This window comes from Esox lucius, chromosome 16, assembly GCF_011004845.1.
Source record: "Esox lucius isolate fEsoLuc1 chromosome 16, fEsoLuc1.pri, whole genome shotgun sequence".
In the NCBI taxonomy this organism is placed as follows: Eukaryota; Metazoa; Chordata; class Actinopteri; order Esociformes; family Esocidae; genus Esox; species Esox lucius.
The window spans coordinates 29,561,137-29,579,428 of NC_047584.1; the positions used below are offsets into that span (position 1 = coordinate 29,561,137).

Below are 18,292 nucleotides of genomic sequence, written 5' to 3' on the forward strand. Positions count from 1 at the left end.
AACATTTAGAAGGAAACCCTACAGGCGATTCTCTGCCAGGCCAGAACTGCAGTAATCTCCAGTTTCTGTTTGTTTTGACGCCGTCTTGCTTCAAAACTCATCAGCGAGTGAATGGCATGTTCAAATCTCATCAGCAAATGAATGGCATGTTCAGCTGGATTTAATCTAGAGATTATCTTCCATGGTCAAGAACTTTTTGAAACACTCCCTGGTTGCTATGGCGATATATTTAGGCAGTATCATTATCTTGCTATATGATAATGACCTCTACATTGAGTTTGGTGGCATTTTCTTGTACTTTAGCAGACAAGGTTAGTTTACATTAAATAATTAATTCACCTCCTGACATCAGTAATTACAGTGAACTCAAAGTATTTGCACAGTGGCAATTTCCTTGTTTGTTTTTGGATGCGTGTTCCAGCACTTGAAATCATATGAAATCATGTGATGACTATGGGGTAAAAGGGGCAGTTTTTCAACTGAAAATGTAGATGGTTTTTACCAATATTGGATGACCAATTTAGAAACAATGGTGCGTTTTATACACATCTCCCTGTTTCAGGGTTCCAAAAGTATTTGGACACTTGGCTTCACAGGAGTTTTTTTTTCAAGCCAATATCTAGCCATTGATACCATTTTAGTTTGTATATAATTGAGAAAGAAAATCAATCTAAGCATGGAATGCCTGCAACTTAATGCGCTGGTTTTAAAATGCGATGTTCTTTCTTCAGGTCTGCCAGACACAAGGCACTTGCACATCTCTCGTCTTGAGACCCGGGTTCAATGCCAGTGTCACACTTTCCTGCCAGCCAGTCGCCACCTCCGTTCGCTATAAGCTGTGGTAAAACAGTGATTAACTACAGAATGAATCACACTTGTAACCATTTGACAGCCTAACGTTTAGCGACTGCGAGAATAGCTTAATCATTGATCAGTGTCCTTGGGGAACTCAATGATTCCCCTAACTAGGAGGTAACTTGGCAAGCCAGAGGGCCTGTTACCTCCCAGGCCGGTTCCAGTCGCTGAGTAGCGATTTGTAACCTGTGGGTTCTGACAGTGTGATGTATCTGTTTGTGGACCTAAGTGGCACCACGCCTGTGACCTATTCTGCTTGCATTGTTAAGGGGGGGACATTATGGCCATTTGTAGGCAGCCAGCTGCACAGCGTGGAACCAGGCAGCCAAATTGAGGACAGCCACTCGAGTATGAACATCACATCACTACGAAAGTAGTTTCTGAACAGTCTGAACACCAGGTCACAACACCACATCAGTAATTTCTTAACTGACCGAACACCAGGTCAAAACGCCATGTCAGTTGTTGCTAAACGGTCTGCCTGTGCGTGACCTGGACACAGCAGTTACCCCTGACAGCCTGTTCAGTATGCAAAGGCTTCTGCAATTATATCCCGTGTACAATGAAACATGTTCTGAGAATTAAGCTCCGGCTGCAGCTAAAACCACAGGCGGGCAAATCCCGTGGTTCATAATCCTGCTGTATTCTAGAGGAGGGACCTGCAGCATGTGTTTCTGCGTTGGTCCCCAATGGGGCTCTATCCCCTACAAAGTGCACCACTTCCCATAGGAGCCTGGTCAAAAGTAGGGCACTATTTAGGAATAGGGTGCCGTTTGGGGCGGGAAATGATTCTTTGCTGCTCAGGGCTTTTTTGTGGGGGGGGGGGGGGGGGTTGCAATATTAATCAGCCTTAGTATATTCTGTAGTTTTGAACCTGTCCCCAGTTGACAAGAGAGTAGGATGTTGAGTTGGGTTGCTTGCGGTAGCAGAAAGGAAGCCGCCAGGCAGATAATTATCAGTTTCTGTCTTTTCCCAGAATCCCCACACACAGTATTTGGCTAGTGGGTGACTTCTTTGACTTGGCGCTTTCCCTTCAACAGCGGCCGTGGGCTGGGCTGGGGAAGGCATCTTTATCATGGCAGCTTGGTGGCAGGCTGGGCGATTTTTGAAGCTGTTGAAAATGCCACTGAATTTGAAATTAGATGTGTGTTGCCGTGGTGTCAGAATCGCCGTCCCCAGCCACACTGTTGTCATCCGCATGCACTCAGTCGTCCGCATTGCCCAGCCCAGGACTCGTCCATAATGTCCGTTGGCACGGAGACGCTGTACCGGTGGGCTCCATGTCCTACCCCCTCCGGCAGCCGATGGCGTGGCACAGCCTGGGTGTGCTGATGTCATGATAGCATCTGGGTGCAAGTAAGTGTGATGTTATCTCTGCCCCCCTCCCGGAACCTCTGCTTCTTCACCGGCGATAAGGGGTGATATGAGGGCAGCGACCAGCACTGTCTGTCTGCCGGAGCGGCCACAACACACACAGGCTGCTAGCTGACAGGCGCTGAACCCATTACATTCCTCAGTAACTCCAGGGTTGTGGGTTTGAATCCCAAGGGACGTCTGTATGAAAATTGATGTATTTAACACTGCTGTGTAAGTCGTGCTGGATGAGAGCGTCTGCTAAATGGCTTCAGTGTAACGTAGAAGGGATTGATCCGAAACGGCAGAAGCTGAACCTTGAGGAAAAATCTATTGTGGAAAAATACTAGAGTTTTGCTGCTGGTACAATTTACTACAGCAAAATAAATTCCTTGGTAGAACCCCCGCCCCCTGCCAAAAAAAAGACCTTAGCACAGTTCCGACTCAATTACATGCAACATCAAACCTCCTTCATATAGATGTTTCTGATGTAGATAACCCCCTGGCCCGTCCCTCCCACACTGTGTCCTGATACGGTCTCCTTTGCGTCAGAGAAGCTGCGGAGTACAATCCCTTGGCCTCTGTCCATCTGCTGGGAGCGCGGTGGTGCGTTCCCAATTGGACTCGGAGTCCGTAGGGCTCTTGTGAAACGTAGCGCACTAGGGATAAGGTGACGGGGTGGAATTGGGGATGCACTGCGAGCGACAATCTGGCGAGATCTGGTTGCACCAGGCACTGCTATCGTTCCCGGGAATCTCCCGCTTCTCCAAAACCTGTCCGGACATCACCAGGCAGTGAGCCGAGTCGTGGGAAAAACCCTCCTTTCAACTTTAAAGGCTTGATAGGTTCCGCTGAGCTGGTTTCACAAAGTGGCCGCCTGACTACTTTGACCTTTTATGATTTGAAGCTGTTCTTTTGACAGTATGCCAGTACTTTAAAGAGCAACAATATTTTATTTTGTCGGACATAATTAATAATAACCCTTTCCAGGATATCCGCTCATTGATTTATTGTTTACATTTCTTTTTAACCCAAAAATTCTTTTTCCATGTTTTCCCACGCTTGAAATGAGGCATTGGTGATCGCAGACCAACTTAAACAAGGTTTATAACTAACCAGTCAGTTTTGCGGTGTACCAATTATTTTAGTACTCTTGCCATCTACCACCACCATCTGCTCAAGGGAAAATGTTGTTTTTCCAAATTCCTTGACAAAAAGGCTCATCGGTGGTGATTTGTCCAACTCTCTCACCCCATCTCACTCTCTCACCCCATCTCTCTCTCTTTCACCCCCTCTCTCTAGTGAGTGCCCTGTGCCCCCGCCCCTCTGTAGGCCTTGAATTCATTACCAGGGCTTATTGGTGGTGATTTGTCTTCCAGGTTAATGGCTGGCTAGGCCCTTGGTCTGCGCTCCGTGACACCACAGATGAGCAGCGGTAATAATAATCCTGGCTGCCAAAGACAGGCGGCCAAGACACAGTGAACATCCCCTGATGTTTCCAATGGGAGATGTTATTTTCTCATTTGCAGTCATTTTACCTTTCTATTGTGCTTACATATTCACTCTGTCTGAGCGGTTCATGCTCTGGACTTTCCACCAACGCCCACAGCGCCAGAGGAGTTGACCTGTTAGGTGCTAGTCACTCATTAGCCGGCTGTGGTAAGAGCGGCCTAAACCTCTGCAGGAGTACGTTTTCCCCCACTGAATGCCCGTAATTACACACACCTCCCGCTTGGTCTCTCGGTGACCCCACAGGATTATGGGTTGTGGTTGTTGACAGGATTGTATATTGAGCCTGCGGTTGGCTGATCATGCTAACGTTTAGCGCCCTCTCAGCCTTTGCTGTAGCGTGTGTACCCTCAGTTTTACTGCCTGACCTGTTCAGTCAGGGTTCATACATTGACCGCTATTGCCGGCGACTACGAATGCGTTCATCTGTTTTTCTTCATGAAAGCCCAGTGAAAGGGATTAGGGGAATCATCCCTAGAAGTTGTTTGGAGGAACTAGTCTTGTCGTGGGGGTGGGGTGTAGTTGGGGTGGGTGCTTTTTGCCATCATTCAAGTTAGCAGACTGTGTTCATTCCCTTCATATCCTTCTGTGTGACAGCTAACCGGGTATTGCTGAGTGCCTCTGTGTGGTGTTCTGCAATCACTTAGCCTGAGGCCTGATTTTCACTTTTTCCTGTCAACAAGACATAATCTGTGTAACACCCTGAAGGTATTACTTTAGAGCTAATTTTGTGGTCTGGTAGTGATGAGGTAATCAGCTTGGCTGTCGTGGGTGGCGGAAGCACCATAAACTCTGGCAGGCTGTTGAAATTCTAGTTAACTTTCCCAACTTTGTTTTGTGAAGTTTCGTTACATTTGTCCGAGTCTTTGTCAAAGTCATTTATTTTCGGGGGATCTTGGCTGTTGTTCATAACTCCAGCCGGTCCTTGGGTGATGTCATGGTTTACCTTAATGGAGCCGTTAGTTGGAGAAGGGGACCTGTGCAGCTTAATGATCCATCAGTGTTCAGGCTATGGTCACAGCCCTCCATATCTGGTCTTGTCTGTTGGACCCCCCCCCCACCCCCAGTTCACTGATTAATGCATGGGTGCAGACCTGGGACTAGAATAATATGCTGCTGACACCGTTAATGCAGGCTCACCCCAGGTCATGATGCCACTCTCCCAGATTGTCTCAAGGAAAGTTGAGACATGGGGAAAAAATTTTTTTTATATCATCAGATGACATGAACTAAGAAGTGACTAGCTCTAATTGTCACAGAAGCTGACATTAACTGGGATATTTTCCGAGTGGCCTTTCCACCTCTAAATCAAAATTGTGTTTGATAAAGGATTAAGATTTTGTTTGTTTGTTGGCTGCTTTGCAACATGAGGTGAATTCTGGAAGGATTGATGGGAGTCGCTGAAGGCTGAAGGTCCTTTGGAGGTTTTTAACTTCAGGCTTGTTGTTCCTGAAATCATCCTCTTTCTGGGTCTAATAGTTATTAGCTGTTTTGTTAACACACATTTAATTAGCTCTTCATAGGCGAGGAAGGGGACATTTTATATAAGAGAATGATGAGCCTGTTTGTATTGTAATTAGGTAATGTAGCTCGTGGGTGATGTTGGGAAGGGCTGATGAAGCAGGCGGCTCATCTCAGTGTGTCCTTTTAGAACGGCTCCAGAAGACTGCGGTTGTCACGGGAACCTATATCGAACATCAAGTGAACAATCAGCCGTCAAGGAAACCCTCTTCGGAAACCAATGACCGCTATGATACGTCTCACATTGCATCACAACCGATGGCGGAGTCTGAGCTTCACGATTCGCAGAGGTTCCTTTCGAGGCTCAACGGCTGACCCAGAAGTTCCTTCTGTTCTGTGAATGGAGGTTGTTTATTGTGGTGTTTCTGGAGTAGCAGGTAGAATGTCACATTGACACCCTGCTGATTGGCGTGGTTACAAAATATGCCTGTAGTGCAGCTCTAGTGCCATGGACATGAGAAGGGCTGCGAAGCATAGCCATAGCAGAGTCCTCATATAGGCACTGCAATCTGGCAGCGTCTTCTGTTTCAACATTCCCCTAGGACTGCAGAAACACACACACACACACACACGCTTGCGTACACGCACCAGATCGATTTCCATGCTTTAATTAACCTCAAGCTCTACAGCAGCAAACAGTCAGTGAGTAGGATATGTAATGTTCTTCACACTCGCAACAAACAGGAAACGAGAGCTTAGGGAGGAAACATGGAAGCCCTCAGCAGGTGTTGTGGATGTGGGCATATCAGGAGATCTAACCTTCTGGCTCTTTAGGGTTCCTTCTGTCTCTCTCTGTCTGTCTCTCTCTGTCTGTCTCTGTCTGTCTGTCTCTCTCTGTCTCTGTCTGTCTGTCTCTCTCTGTCTCTGTCTCTCTCTGTCTCTGTCTCTCTCTGTCTCTGTCTCTGTCTCTTTCAATTCAATTCAAATGGGCTTTATTGGCATGAGAGTTACAACTGAACAATATTGCCAAAACATTTTACAATGTAAAGATAATCATAAAATATATGTATATATTAATAAAAAAGGTGAATACAATTAACACATTTCTGTATATGTATATGTGGTTGTGTATGTTTGACTCACTCACTCTTCCTGTGTGTGGTTCCTAGCCAGGACATCCTTGCAAAGTCAGGACATTTGGCTGGTCCTCACTTAAACAAGATTGTTCTGACTCAGGGTTTGGGTTAGGGTCTGAATTAGGGCTAGGGAACATGGACTTCACTCCTGGCCCAATAAGGATCTAAATGCAGTGTGTGTCTGCTGACTGCTGCTTTGCCTGTCCCTTCTCTGATGACAGTCCGTGTCTTTGAGATGGAAATACATCTGCTTGAGAGCAAGGATTAAAGGAAGCTCAGCTTTGACTGCAGGGAGGAAACATATGAGATATGGTTTACAGACTTCAAAGACTCTGTGGGGGGAGGGGAGGGGTGGGGGGAGGGGAGGGGGGGGTCACACAACCCACAAAGATTTTATTTTTCTTCAAATTATGTACCTGTAAAGGTTTTTTGAGACTGTGCTCTGCATGGCCAAGGTGGACGTGTTAAGGAGTTGTCTCCTGCCCTTCTCCTTTTAGGTAAGAGACAGGGTCCTGAGTATGTATATGCATGTTCTTTTAAACAACAACGACTAGCCCTAACATATTTGCTCTGTGATATTGGCCAACAATGAAGGCACCGCTCAGTAGAGCTTGGTTAGGGCTAGCCCTCACATATGTTCTGTGATATTAGCTAGTAGTAGACAGATGTTGTTGTTAAGACATCATTTTCTAACTGTTCTGTCCGGGCCCCTCCCCTCACATTCTGTGCTTTTATCCCACCTGGGAGCTTGGGCCTGAGACTTGAGTCACGCTAATTGTTCCTAGGAACATTGTAATGGAAGGTAACTGTCTTTGTTCTTTGATTTTCTACATCATTCTGGCACTCACTCATTTGTCCTGAAAGTGTGGAATTGTATGAATGTATGCTTATGTCTTACAAAAGAGAGAAGATATATTTGCTAGAACTTTGTTAGCTTACTTGCACAATGTCTCTAGGAGTCTATGGAATGCTAGGCTTGGCGTGGATAATTGTTCCTGTTGACTTTCAGTCCTTGTGCTAACAGTAGTTTGTGTTGACTCATGACAATTCCTCCAACCTCATTCATACTGGATGTAGTTAATACAAATGGAATCTACGTCCTGGTTAATCCAAGTCCAAGTTAATTTGATTTATATAGAAGGCCCACGCCTGTCTTTGGTTTTCCCTGCAAAGAGGTTTACCTGGATTTCTGAAGTAGATACTGAGTTGTGATGTTGGATGATGAAGAATTTGTTCTCTACCATGAGATTCTCTTCTCAAAGGGCTTTATTGGAACAGCTTAGGCAAAAATAAAAGGAACAAGTCAGAAAAGGTAAACATTACCGACTGAAGTTTCAAAGTAAAAACATCTCTAACTTTGAACTTCCTGTGTGTCTGTCCTGGTGTGTCAGTGTGTTAAGTGCTGGTTTCCTTCTGGCGGATAACATGCTACAATAAGTCTGTGTCCCCAATGCAACCCTATTTCCTGTACCTCAATATTGCACTACTGCCCAGGTCCAAACTAGGGCACTGAGTGGGTTATGAATCTGCTTGTGGGCACGAACATACTTCACTGTAGGAACAGTAGTGTTTAATGTCCAACCCATTTGCAATGAATTTCAAGTACACTCGCACAACTGGCCTGAGGGCTTCCTTGGAAGTTGGCCGTCAGCTGGCACTAGCTTCCTGCCCAGGATATTTGCGTACATTAGGCTGTGTCACACGACTTTTGCCCAGCTGTAGGCCGTTCCGGTTTGCAAGTCAACTGTAATGGACTCCACATGCTAAGCAATAGCAGCATGTCTTCACTCAGCCAACTAGTGGTCAGGAAAGCCAGACAACTGTGGCTGTTTTTGATTGGCAGTCTGGTTGGTTTTAAAACCCTTGTGAACATGGGTGTACCGCAAGCACTCTGTAGCCAGCCTGTTGTTTGTTGGAGACCGCTCATTATACCTCAGTTTCACTGAGTGGGACAGTCATTTTGAACTACATTTACACAGTATTTTCTTCCCCAGGAGAGAGGCTAATGTGTGTTCCAAATGGCACCATATTCCTTACATATACCCATAATGTACTGTTCTCTAAAAAAAGTGTTGGAAAGAGAATTCATGGAGACATGCATCTAAAGTCTGACTGTTGTCAGTCTTAAGTCTGATTAACAGGAAGCGTGGTATCTGATGTGACTCAAGGGTTGCTTCACTTTGGATGAGAAAAGTCAATGTCACGCAGCTGTGTTTTCTGTTCGTCTCTATTCACATGGAAACAAATGTCACTTACTGAGCGCATGCTTCAATGTGCAATTTTAAATACCTGCCCTCAACTTGCACTTGACTATGAAGTTAGGAAGGCTGTTAAAAATAACAGGAACTATGAAAGAAATTGGAAGAATCTGCAGAACTATTCTGAACTTGTGGATACCACACTTGCTCGAATAAACAGTGCGGCTTCTCTCTTATTACGAGTTTTACTCCGAGAGACACCCACACATTGAAATCAATGTAGTCGTGGCTGTGTTCAGTACTGCCCATCTCCTAGCCTCGTTCTGGTCCTGGGTGCTGTGAAATCTCTGGATCATACAGTACTGATGAGTCTGAACTGTGGGCCAGCTGCTTGAGCAGACGGTACATTACCTGCAGCACATGCTAATGTGCATCACTGCGACGAAGGTACGTGATGGGTAATTATGAACGTGGTTCGTTGAGCCCTGAATGCCAATTGGGTGAAGGCAGTGAGTAAGTTTGTGAGTAAAACAATCCAACAAAAATATGTTCTGTTCTGACTGTTGTTAAGCGGAGTATAATAACTAGTAGACATCTGGAGTTTTCTCACCAATGGTCATGTAAAGATGTGTACCCCTGGAAAGCTGTCAGACATTTTTGTATTTTTTTATTGGACATATATTGACATGGATGTTTTTTATGTTCACTTATGTTCACTATTGATATACAAAGGCAACCTAATTTCACAAACAACATTAAGATAATTGTCTGCAAAGGTAATTGCAGAACTTTTTTCATAAACGAATAAAACCAAAATGCAATTTCCGCAGCAAACACAAGGGCATGGCCATTCCCGACCTCCAGTTCTTCTTTGAGACAGAATTCTTTGATACGTTATGGAATTTGTCCCTGTAGTTTTGTTCTTTACCCCAGTTTTGTCTGGCAAATGTCACTTGTCTTTATTCTCATTTGGGATCTTCCTGGCCTTCTGTGTAGGACATTGCTTGTGGCAAAAGAGGCCTTCAGATCCCTATACGTTGCCCTGGGGTTTGTAGAGACTTCGATGGGCATCTTTCCGTCAGTTCTTGGACTGTATTTGGTGGGACAACCTTCCCTATGTAAATTGCATGTGGTTTGTAATGTTATCCATTTGAGGAGGATCTGTTGGAGAGAGGAGTGATGTACTTCCTATTGCTTGTAAATGGCTTTGTAGTGCCTCCAGACTCATGGACATGACTAATCTTTTACTGAGGGCCTCTGATGGGTCTTTTACCACACGCCCGTACGGCTAGGACCAGGCCATGTTTCTAAATACATACAGGCCTAGCTCCACACATCCCTCTCTGCTCGACTGGAGGTCTCCAGGTTAGGGGAGTGAAGGACCGCCTCGTCATGGTCTTAACTCTCTCGCTACAATGAAGGCCAATTCGCGGGTTAAATGTCACGTTCCGCCTCCCGTGGACGGCCCTTTCATCTGGTTAATGGTCAAACGGATTTGACTCCGGCGTGTCGTTTGAACTAACCTTGTCTCCGAGGCAACTGCAAAACAAAACGTAACAAAAGCCTGCTGGATGAACTGGACTTTGTTAAGCTGTGGTGTGTTGACACTCTGGGGTTCTTAAACTGCGATTGATAATGAGATTTAAAGGGCCTGTAACCCTGCTGAGTAAGCGGTGTGCTGATTTTGGTTCTTTGTTTCTTCTAATGGGTTCACATAGGCAGGCTTGTTCCCCTTTATCGTGTGTGTGTGTGTGTGTGTGTTAGTCTTGATTGTGATGTCTATCAGCCTGGCGCGGAGGACGCTGGATCCCCCGAGGCCTCGGTACAACACAGTTTTCTGCAACTCTCTTGTTCTTTCAAGGGCACCAATTGAATAGTCGACTCTCCTCTCTCCTTTCTCTCGTTTTTGGTCTGTCTTTCTCTCTCAGGTAAAGGTCATTCATTCAACTATCCGCTTACATGGCACTGTTTCCAGGAACCTCTTTATGTGACCTGCTAGTTGGCTTTCTGCCCTGCCTGACACCAACAGGAGATTGCCTCCTGATGAGAGTACAGAGTTAGCAGGGGTCCTTGTTCAATAGATGAGTCGTTTGTTAGAGACATGGAATGTCCTTTGTCCTTTCTAGGGATCGCTGCAGTATCAACTAAAGTTTCCAAACCCTGATACGTTTAGAAGTGCTGATTGAATAGACTGACATAACTTTTATGATTTTAAGTGCTTGCGTGCTTGCGTGCGTGTGTGCGCATGTGTGCGCGGGCCTTCATCAATTCCAGGTGGCTTCAGGTAGGCTCCTGGGCTGGGCTTAAGGAATGTGTGCCTCAGGGCTGCTGGTAAGACCTTGTCAGAGTAGACCTGTCTGTGGCTTAAACAAACACTGAAGGAAGCCACGAACTCAATATGCACGCATGTGTGACCTAACAAAAATGGAATTCCAAGCAGCTCCTTTGATTCAGCTGCTTACTGACCTGGGGAGGGAGGGGTAGAGGAGGGGCAGGTGAGAGGTCCGTGGGTTTCTTAGTGCACTCCGATGAAAGCAGTGATTTATTATATCTTGTTGTGTCACCTTCACGGCCAGGCCTCCATGCCACTGCACGTCTAACCATACTGCCCTGCGCCCACACTCGCCATATCTCAAGTACAAGTGCTGATCTGGGAACAGTTAAGCCTTTAGTACTATACACTCACCTAAAGGATTATTAGGAACACCATACTAATACTGTGTTTGACCCCCTTTCGCCTTCAGAACTGCCTTAATTCTACGTGGCATTGATTCAACAAGGTGCTGAAAGCATTCTTTAGAAATGTTGGCCCATACTGATAGGATCACATCTTGCAGTTGATGGAGATTTGTGGGATGCACATCCAGGCCACGAAGCTCCCGTTCCGCCACATCTCAAAGATGCTCTATTGGGTTGGGATCTGGTGACTGTAGGGGCCATTTCAGTACAGTGAACTCATTGTCATGTTCAAGAAACCAATTTGAAATGATTCGAGCTTTGTGACATGGTGCATTATCCTGCTGGAAGTAGCCATCAGAGGATGGGTACATGGTGGTCATAAAGGGATGGACATGGTCAGAAACTATGCTCAGGTAGGCCGTGGCATTTAAATGATGCCCAATTGGCACTAAGGGGCCTAAAGGGTGCCAAGAAAACATCCCCCACACCATTACACCACCACCACCAGCCTGCACAGTGGTAACGAGGCATGATGGATCCATGTTCTCATTCTGTTCACGCCAAATTCTGACTCTACCATCTGAATGTCTCAACATAAATCGAGACTCATCAGACCAGGCAACATTCTTCCAGTCTTCAACTGTCCAATTTTGGTGAGCTCGTGCAAATTGTAGCCTCTTTTTCCTTTTTGTATTGGAGATGAGTGGTACCCGGTGGGGTCTTCTGCTGTTGTAGCGTGTCCGCCTCAAGGTTGTGCGTGTTGTGGGCTCACAAATGCTTTGCTGCATACCTCTGTTGTAACGACCCCCCCGGGGCCTGAGGTGCCAGGATTCTATGCTGTTGCAGTACCAACTAGCAGATTTGCTAAACATGTTGTTGTTCTGTCTCTATAGGTACGACTACAGAGAGATGCTTTACAACTCCACCTTCTGCCTGGTGCCCAGGGGACGACGCCTGGGATCCTTTCGCTTCCTGGAGGCGCTGCAGGTAACACACACACAAGCACGTAGCTTGCATTCCTGTACAGTTTAGCTGGGAGGGCTGGGGGTGGGAAATATCAGGCAGACCGCTGTGAGGGATTAGAACGCCCGCTGTACTAGCGAACCCTTTTATAGATTGTGTTGAGTGGAGCCATCCAGAGGTGTTTCTGGGCAATCTGGTGCCCTAGACGAGATCTCTAAATGTTGCCCCCCCCCCCCCTCCCCCCCCCAAAAAAAATAAGCCAACTTCAGAGGAAATAAAACTTCTTAATTTTACTTTTATGAACACAAAATAAATGCAGGTGTACAAAAAAAACGTAAACAATAAAGGAGAATCAACATAGTGTGCTGTTTGAAAAAATATTAATAAATAAAGACAATAAAAACAATATTTACTAATGTGCAATCAAATATTTAACGACAGGTGCATAAACTGGGTAAGCAAAAAAGACACTAAAAATCATTCTGTGTGCTATTACAGCAGATGAAGGGCAGATGTTGTCTTAAAACTGGACACGCCTCGATTTCCTTGTTGCAAAACTATCAATGATCTCGTCATAGGATATCTTGAGAGCATATGTCATATTTGATGGCAAAATAATAAATTCTAAAGTTCAAATGTTCAGAACAACAAAGATGCATCTGACGGCCAGTTCAGATCAATGATTTGCAATGAGGTTAGATGCAACTTGTGAAAGAATGCTCTGTTCTAAAACCACCAGTGCACTTGACCAGGCGATTAGGTAGGTCCCCAGGGGCTTCAAATGCACTGCAACTAACCAGTTCACTGCTGCAAATTAGGATCTGAACTTTAGGGTTCCACTTCCACCCTTTGCCCACTGCCTGAGCAAATGTTATGTATGTACTGCTACTCTTTGTAGTTCTAACTTAGCTCGTTGCTAGTTAGCTAGCTTAGTGCGCTACATTTCAAATAGCTTAAACCAGAGACCGATCCATAAAAACATACCACAATACTTTTTTCTCCTTTCTTCCTCATCTTTCCACTTCTTTCTATAATGTGTCCCTGATGGCGTTGATCTTTTCATATTAGAACAGCAGTCAGAAAATGTCAACGGATCGTATGAACGTCAACTGGCGCACTTACTCACCCACAGTCCACACCTAACCCCGTCCTGCCTCACCGTCCACACCTGGCCCCGCCCAGCCTCACGACTCACCAACTGTCCACACCTGGCCCCGCCCAGCCTCACCGACTCACCCACTGTCCACACCTGGCCCCGCCCAGCCTCACCGACTCACCCACTGTCTACACCTGGCCCTACCCTTCCTCACCATCTCTCGAAATGTCAATATCATCTCACTCATAATAAATAATTAATGACTTAATGTATAATTTGTTTCATTTTTATAATAACTAAAACTACATATGGATTGATTTCCCCCATAGATATATATTATTATTATTATTATTATATTTTTTAAGGGCGGGTGGGGCACCCAATCGGCGCCCTCCATGCAGTTGGCGCCCTAGGTGACCACCTAGGTTGTCTATGCCTAGAAACATCTCTAGAGCCATCACAAGACGCTCGGGGACTGGGTTGCTGTTGTTGTTCTGCCCCACTAACCTGCTGCCAATTTAAGGCATCAACGCACCTTTAGTATTCACCAAATCACAAATCCATTTTGAATTAGCCTTGCTGAAACATTTCCTCAACTGAGTGCCATTTCATAGATGGTAGATGACAGCAGAGATCTGTGTTAACCGCTGATGAAGGACGGCAAAGTCCTCAGTAGACCAGCCGGTGCCAGGTGGCCCAAACCCAACCTGGGCCAGGCCATAGCTTTAACCAGTGGAAGTCCTGAGTCTGTTGCTCTTCTCTGCTGTCAGTCACAGTCTTCCATTGTGCTCGTCAAATAGTGGGTGTTTAGTAAGACCCTCTGGAGGAAAATGCCCTCCACATTGTGGCCTTTATTGAAACATGCACAAAGCCTTTCAATTGTTCTGTAAGAGCTGTGGATCAGAGCCGGGTGCTGCTCTGCCTTTTCAAACAGTCCTTCCCTGTCCCTCTGATTAACAAACTAATAGGAACCATTTGTTATGAGGGTCCACTGCAACTCAAACTTAATAACAGACTTTTGTTTGACCCTCTTGTGTTTAAATGGAACCTAGACTAGAGGGCTTTGTCCTAGTGTCCTGGTAGAGGGATCAGTGGGCTACATGTTAAGGACTTGCACACTAACATGACTGACAACTTCCCGTTCTCAAATAGGAGCAGCCTGCTGACATTTCACTGTGGTAAAGGTCAGGAAATATTTCCTGTTTGCATACTAGACATTATAAATGGAAACAAGGACTGTTTAGTTTACTTTTTCATAGTCCGTATTGGGTCTGTTCTAGGTCTGTGTCTACAGTGGAGATCCAGTCAGTCAGTTTGTTGGATTGGGTCTGTGCACATTTAACTGTTCACTGTCAGTGAGGCATGAATAGTCAGTGCTTTCAGGGGGCCACAGATTGTCTGGTCTGGCTGCCAATGCCCAGGGATTGTGGCGAGAGGTGATTATAACAGGGCTGGCGAGAGGTGATTATAACAGGGGCTGGCGAGAGGTGATTATAACAGGGGCTGGTGAGAGGTGATTATAACAGGGGCTGGTGAGAGGTGATTATAACAGGGCTGGTGAGAGGTGATTATAACAGGGCTGGTGAGAGGTGATTATAACAGGGCTGGTGAGAGGTGATTATAACAGGGCTGGTGAGAGGTGATTATAACAGGGGCTGGTGAGAGGTGATTATAACAGGGGCTGGTGAGAGGTGATTATAACAGGGGCTGGTGAGAGGTGATTATAACAGGGCTGGTGAGAGGTGATTATAACAGGGCTGGTGAGAGGTGAGGTCCTGCAACTGTGACACACCGACACATTTGCGTACACATTGCCACATGCAAATAGACAAAAAGGAAACAAATAATTTAAAAAAGGACTGGACATATTCAGTGACTAGAATATGGTGTAAGTTCTAAAATGGGTCAGTTCTTTTAATAATAATCATGGTAATATTAATGAAGTATAACTGCTGTCCGGCCCTTTTCGTTATGAAGGATAACCTCAAAGTGCATCAGATGGAACACTATAAGACTGGCAAAACACTTTCCAATTAAATGTTTTGAAACAGTTCAAAATAGACCTGGAAAGTTGTGCTAGATAAACAAACCGGAGATTACAACAGCCAGCTGGTGTAGCGTGGTTTGTAAAGCCTCAAACCACTGATTTAATAATCTCTAATGACGTGTTGTTACTCTGCTGATGAGCATTTGCATTACTGGATTGTTGCGGCGGCATTGGTTCCCATTAGGTCTGAGACAGGAAACCAGTTGGGCAAGGTGTCTTCTCACTGTGGCGTTCTGATAGTCCTCATGTCGTTCCACAATATGCCATGGTTACATCATGATATTGATGGCTAACAGCTATTTTGCCGGTACGCACGCCGGCAACGGAATGGTTTGCCAAAACACACTTACATGAAGAACATTGTGGATGCGGCGGTTTAGTAAGAGATCACATTTTGTGATGTCTGGTACAGATGAAGATGATGTACTGTTCAGATGTACTGATCTTCAAGTAAATGTTTTGTTCCCTTTTCGGTAGACAGTGTTTAATGTTGTCCTTGTGCTTGGAGTCCTGTGGCTTGGTTATCTTTGCCGTCTGTTTATTTTATTTTTTTTGACACGCAACTCCTTGTCACTCCGAAGCATCTTAATAGACCGTTCTTTTGGGGCTTGTCCCTGAGAGGGATGTGTTTCAAGGAAAGCGACTCTCCCTTCTCCTTATCGTTGTCTTTTTGTGTTTGTGTGTTTAGGCAGCCTGTGTGCCCGTGATGCTTAGCAACGGCTGGGAGATGCCTTTCTCCGAGATCATTGACTGGAACACCGCTGCTGTGATTGGGGACGAACGACTGCTTCTACAGGTAGCCGTCCATTGCTTCCATTAACCTGAGTTATGTGCCTCCTTTTCTGTCTAAACCTGGTCATTAGTTTCAAGTAACTTGCAAGGGAATGAACGTATTGTTCATTAATCTGAGTGATACGCTGGTAGATAATGTCGATCCACCCTGGGATCGCTGACTAGTTGTCATTGGGGCTGTTTTATTTTGCTCCAGATCCCGTCCACAGTCCGATCCATCCACCAGGATAAGATCCTGTCCCTCAGGCAGCAGACCCAGTTCCTTTGGGAGGCTTACTTCTCTTCGGTGGAGAGGATAGTTCTCACTACGCTGGAGGTCAGTCACCAGACACCAACCGTTTCCTTGTCCAGTTTCTGTTATTGAGCAATGAACAACAAGCTGATCAGTGACTGTGACCTATACATTAACATTCTGGTAATTTAGCAGATGCTCTTATCTAGAAGAACTTTAAATAGTTGTTTACACAGGTTTTCTTATATGTTACACCTATCGTAATTTAGCTAGATTTAAATAACACAGACCTCAGTAATTGTAATTACAATTTACTCCGTGAAGTAGCTATCAGCTGACTGTGCATAAAGTAAGTATCCACACAAAGAGATATTGTCCCACAGAGACCAGCAACTGCATGGAAAACCTTTGAGAATCAGCCACATATGTACAGGAAATCAAACATTGACCCTTGATCAAACTACATCACAAGATCTTCTTAGCACACGTGACTGAAAGGCCAAGTTGTGGAGCCCTATGCCTGAGATATCCTTTTGGTAAGGTTCCTCTCGATAGGCATTTAGGTGTGTCTGAGAATATGTACCCTATGAAGCAGAAACTATTCATGAAAGATGGTGTATAACATGTGCAGCTCGTGTGTGTGTGTGTGTGTGCGTGCATGCGCATGCTTGGTTGGAGTAATTAAAGTATTTCAGTCGGAAACATCCGTTTGTTTAGGGAATACTGTCTTTTAAACCTAACGCGTGTTCCCCTGAAAACCAGATGTGAGTACCCTGCTAAGACGTTGTCTGAGATCTTGATACGTTCCAGGAACTCCATGCTGCATGAGTATCTTTTAATATGACTTGTTTTCCATTTTCTTCCGGAACGTCGACTTCCCGACGCTTGACTTCCCGTTCCAGATCATCCATGACCGTGTGCTCCAGCACGCCTCCCGCAGCAGCCTGATGTGGAACAGTCACCCCGGAGGCCTCTACATCCTGCCACAGTACTCCTCCTACCTGGGAGACTACCCCTTTAACTACGCCACGCTCGGTGAGTCCCGCAGCTGTTTGCCGACAGGACCCGAAAGTGCGTCGGTGAGACGGCCGTTAACGCGGACGTTACGAAGCGCATTTCAAAAAAGTGGTGCGCCGCAGCATTCTAATTTTATTTTCACTGTTTGTGTAGATTGAGGCAAAGCTGCGGAAGAATGTTACTTAAATGCTTCATAGACTATTTGTCCTGTGATTTTTTTTTTTTGGTTTGTTTTTTGTTGTGGATCAACACTAAATTAGTTACCAGTCAAGGCTGCCCTGTTTCTCCGTAGTTGTATTTCTGGTAGCATAGGCCAGTTAACCGAAGGTGGACCAGAGTCTCTCTCTATGTGCTCCTCAGGTGAATTTAACATAGGGACTGACCTGTACGGACATCACTATCAGTGATGTCGTCATTTAAAATGTTATCATTTAAAATGTGTCTTTATTGCATTTGTCCTTCACCAACGACGGAGGTTGTTTCTGTTGCCTGGTGACAGACACGTAATTCATTACCATCCCCATTTTAACCACATCGGATGTAAGCCACGCCTGGAGCTAAACAAGCACAGCTGTCGCAGCCTGTTCATGTGTGTTTAATTTACATTTGAGTCCCTGATGAGCACTGGGGTGACAGTCCAAGTAGTTGGAGAGGTGCTGAGGAATGAGCGATCACGGCCCGCAGTAGCAAAGATAACGCATTCAAGATTACAAAACTGAACTTTGCCTCCGACCCAGCCGGGAAGAGCTTTCATTCATGTTCGTCCGCTGTAAGTGGCAACCCTACAGGGTTGTGCCTAATTGCTGCATCACTCCTTGGTATCATCCTCGTTTTCATATAGGTTATACACACAATTACAATCACTGGCATTTGCGCTTTGTTTCAAATGCCAGCGATGTGGCGGTCGTGGCTTCAGCTCCTGCCACGACCGTGTTCCACGCACACGTTTGCACG

At 45.5% G+C, this 18,292-nt stretch overlaps 1 protein-coding gene across 1 annotated transcript in view; it reads left to right on the top strand.

Moving 5' to 3' along the window:
* LOC105023503 (exostosin-1) overlaps positions 1-18,292 on the top strand; it is a 38,586-nt gene that overhangs the window by 14,348 nt on the left and 5,946 nt on the right. The window contains exons 2-5 of the mRNA XM_010892756.3: positions 12,085-12,178; positions 15,986-16,093; positions 16,286-16,405; positions 17,224-17,356. Coding sequence (XP_010891058.1) covers positions 12,085-12,178; positions 15,986-16,093; positions 16,286-16,405; positions 17,224-17,356 — 455 coding nt within the window. The remainder of the gene's footprint in view (positions 1-12,084; positions 12,179-15,985; positions 16,094-16,285; positions 16,406-17,223; positions 17,357-18,292) is intronic.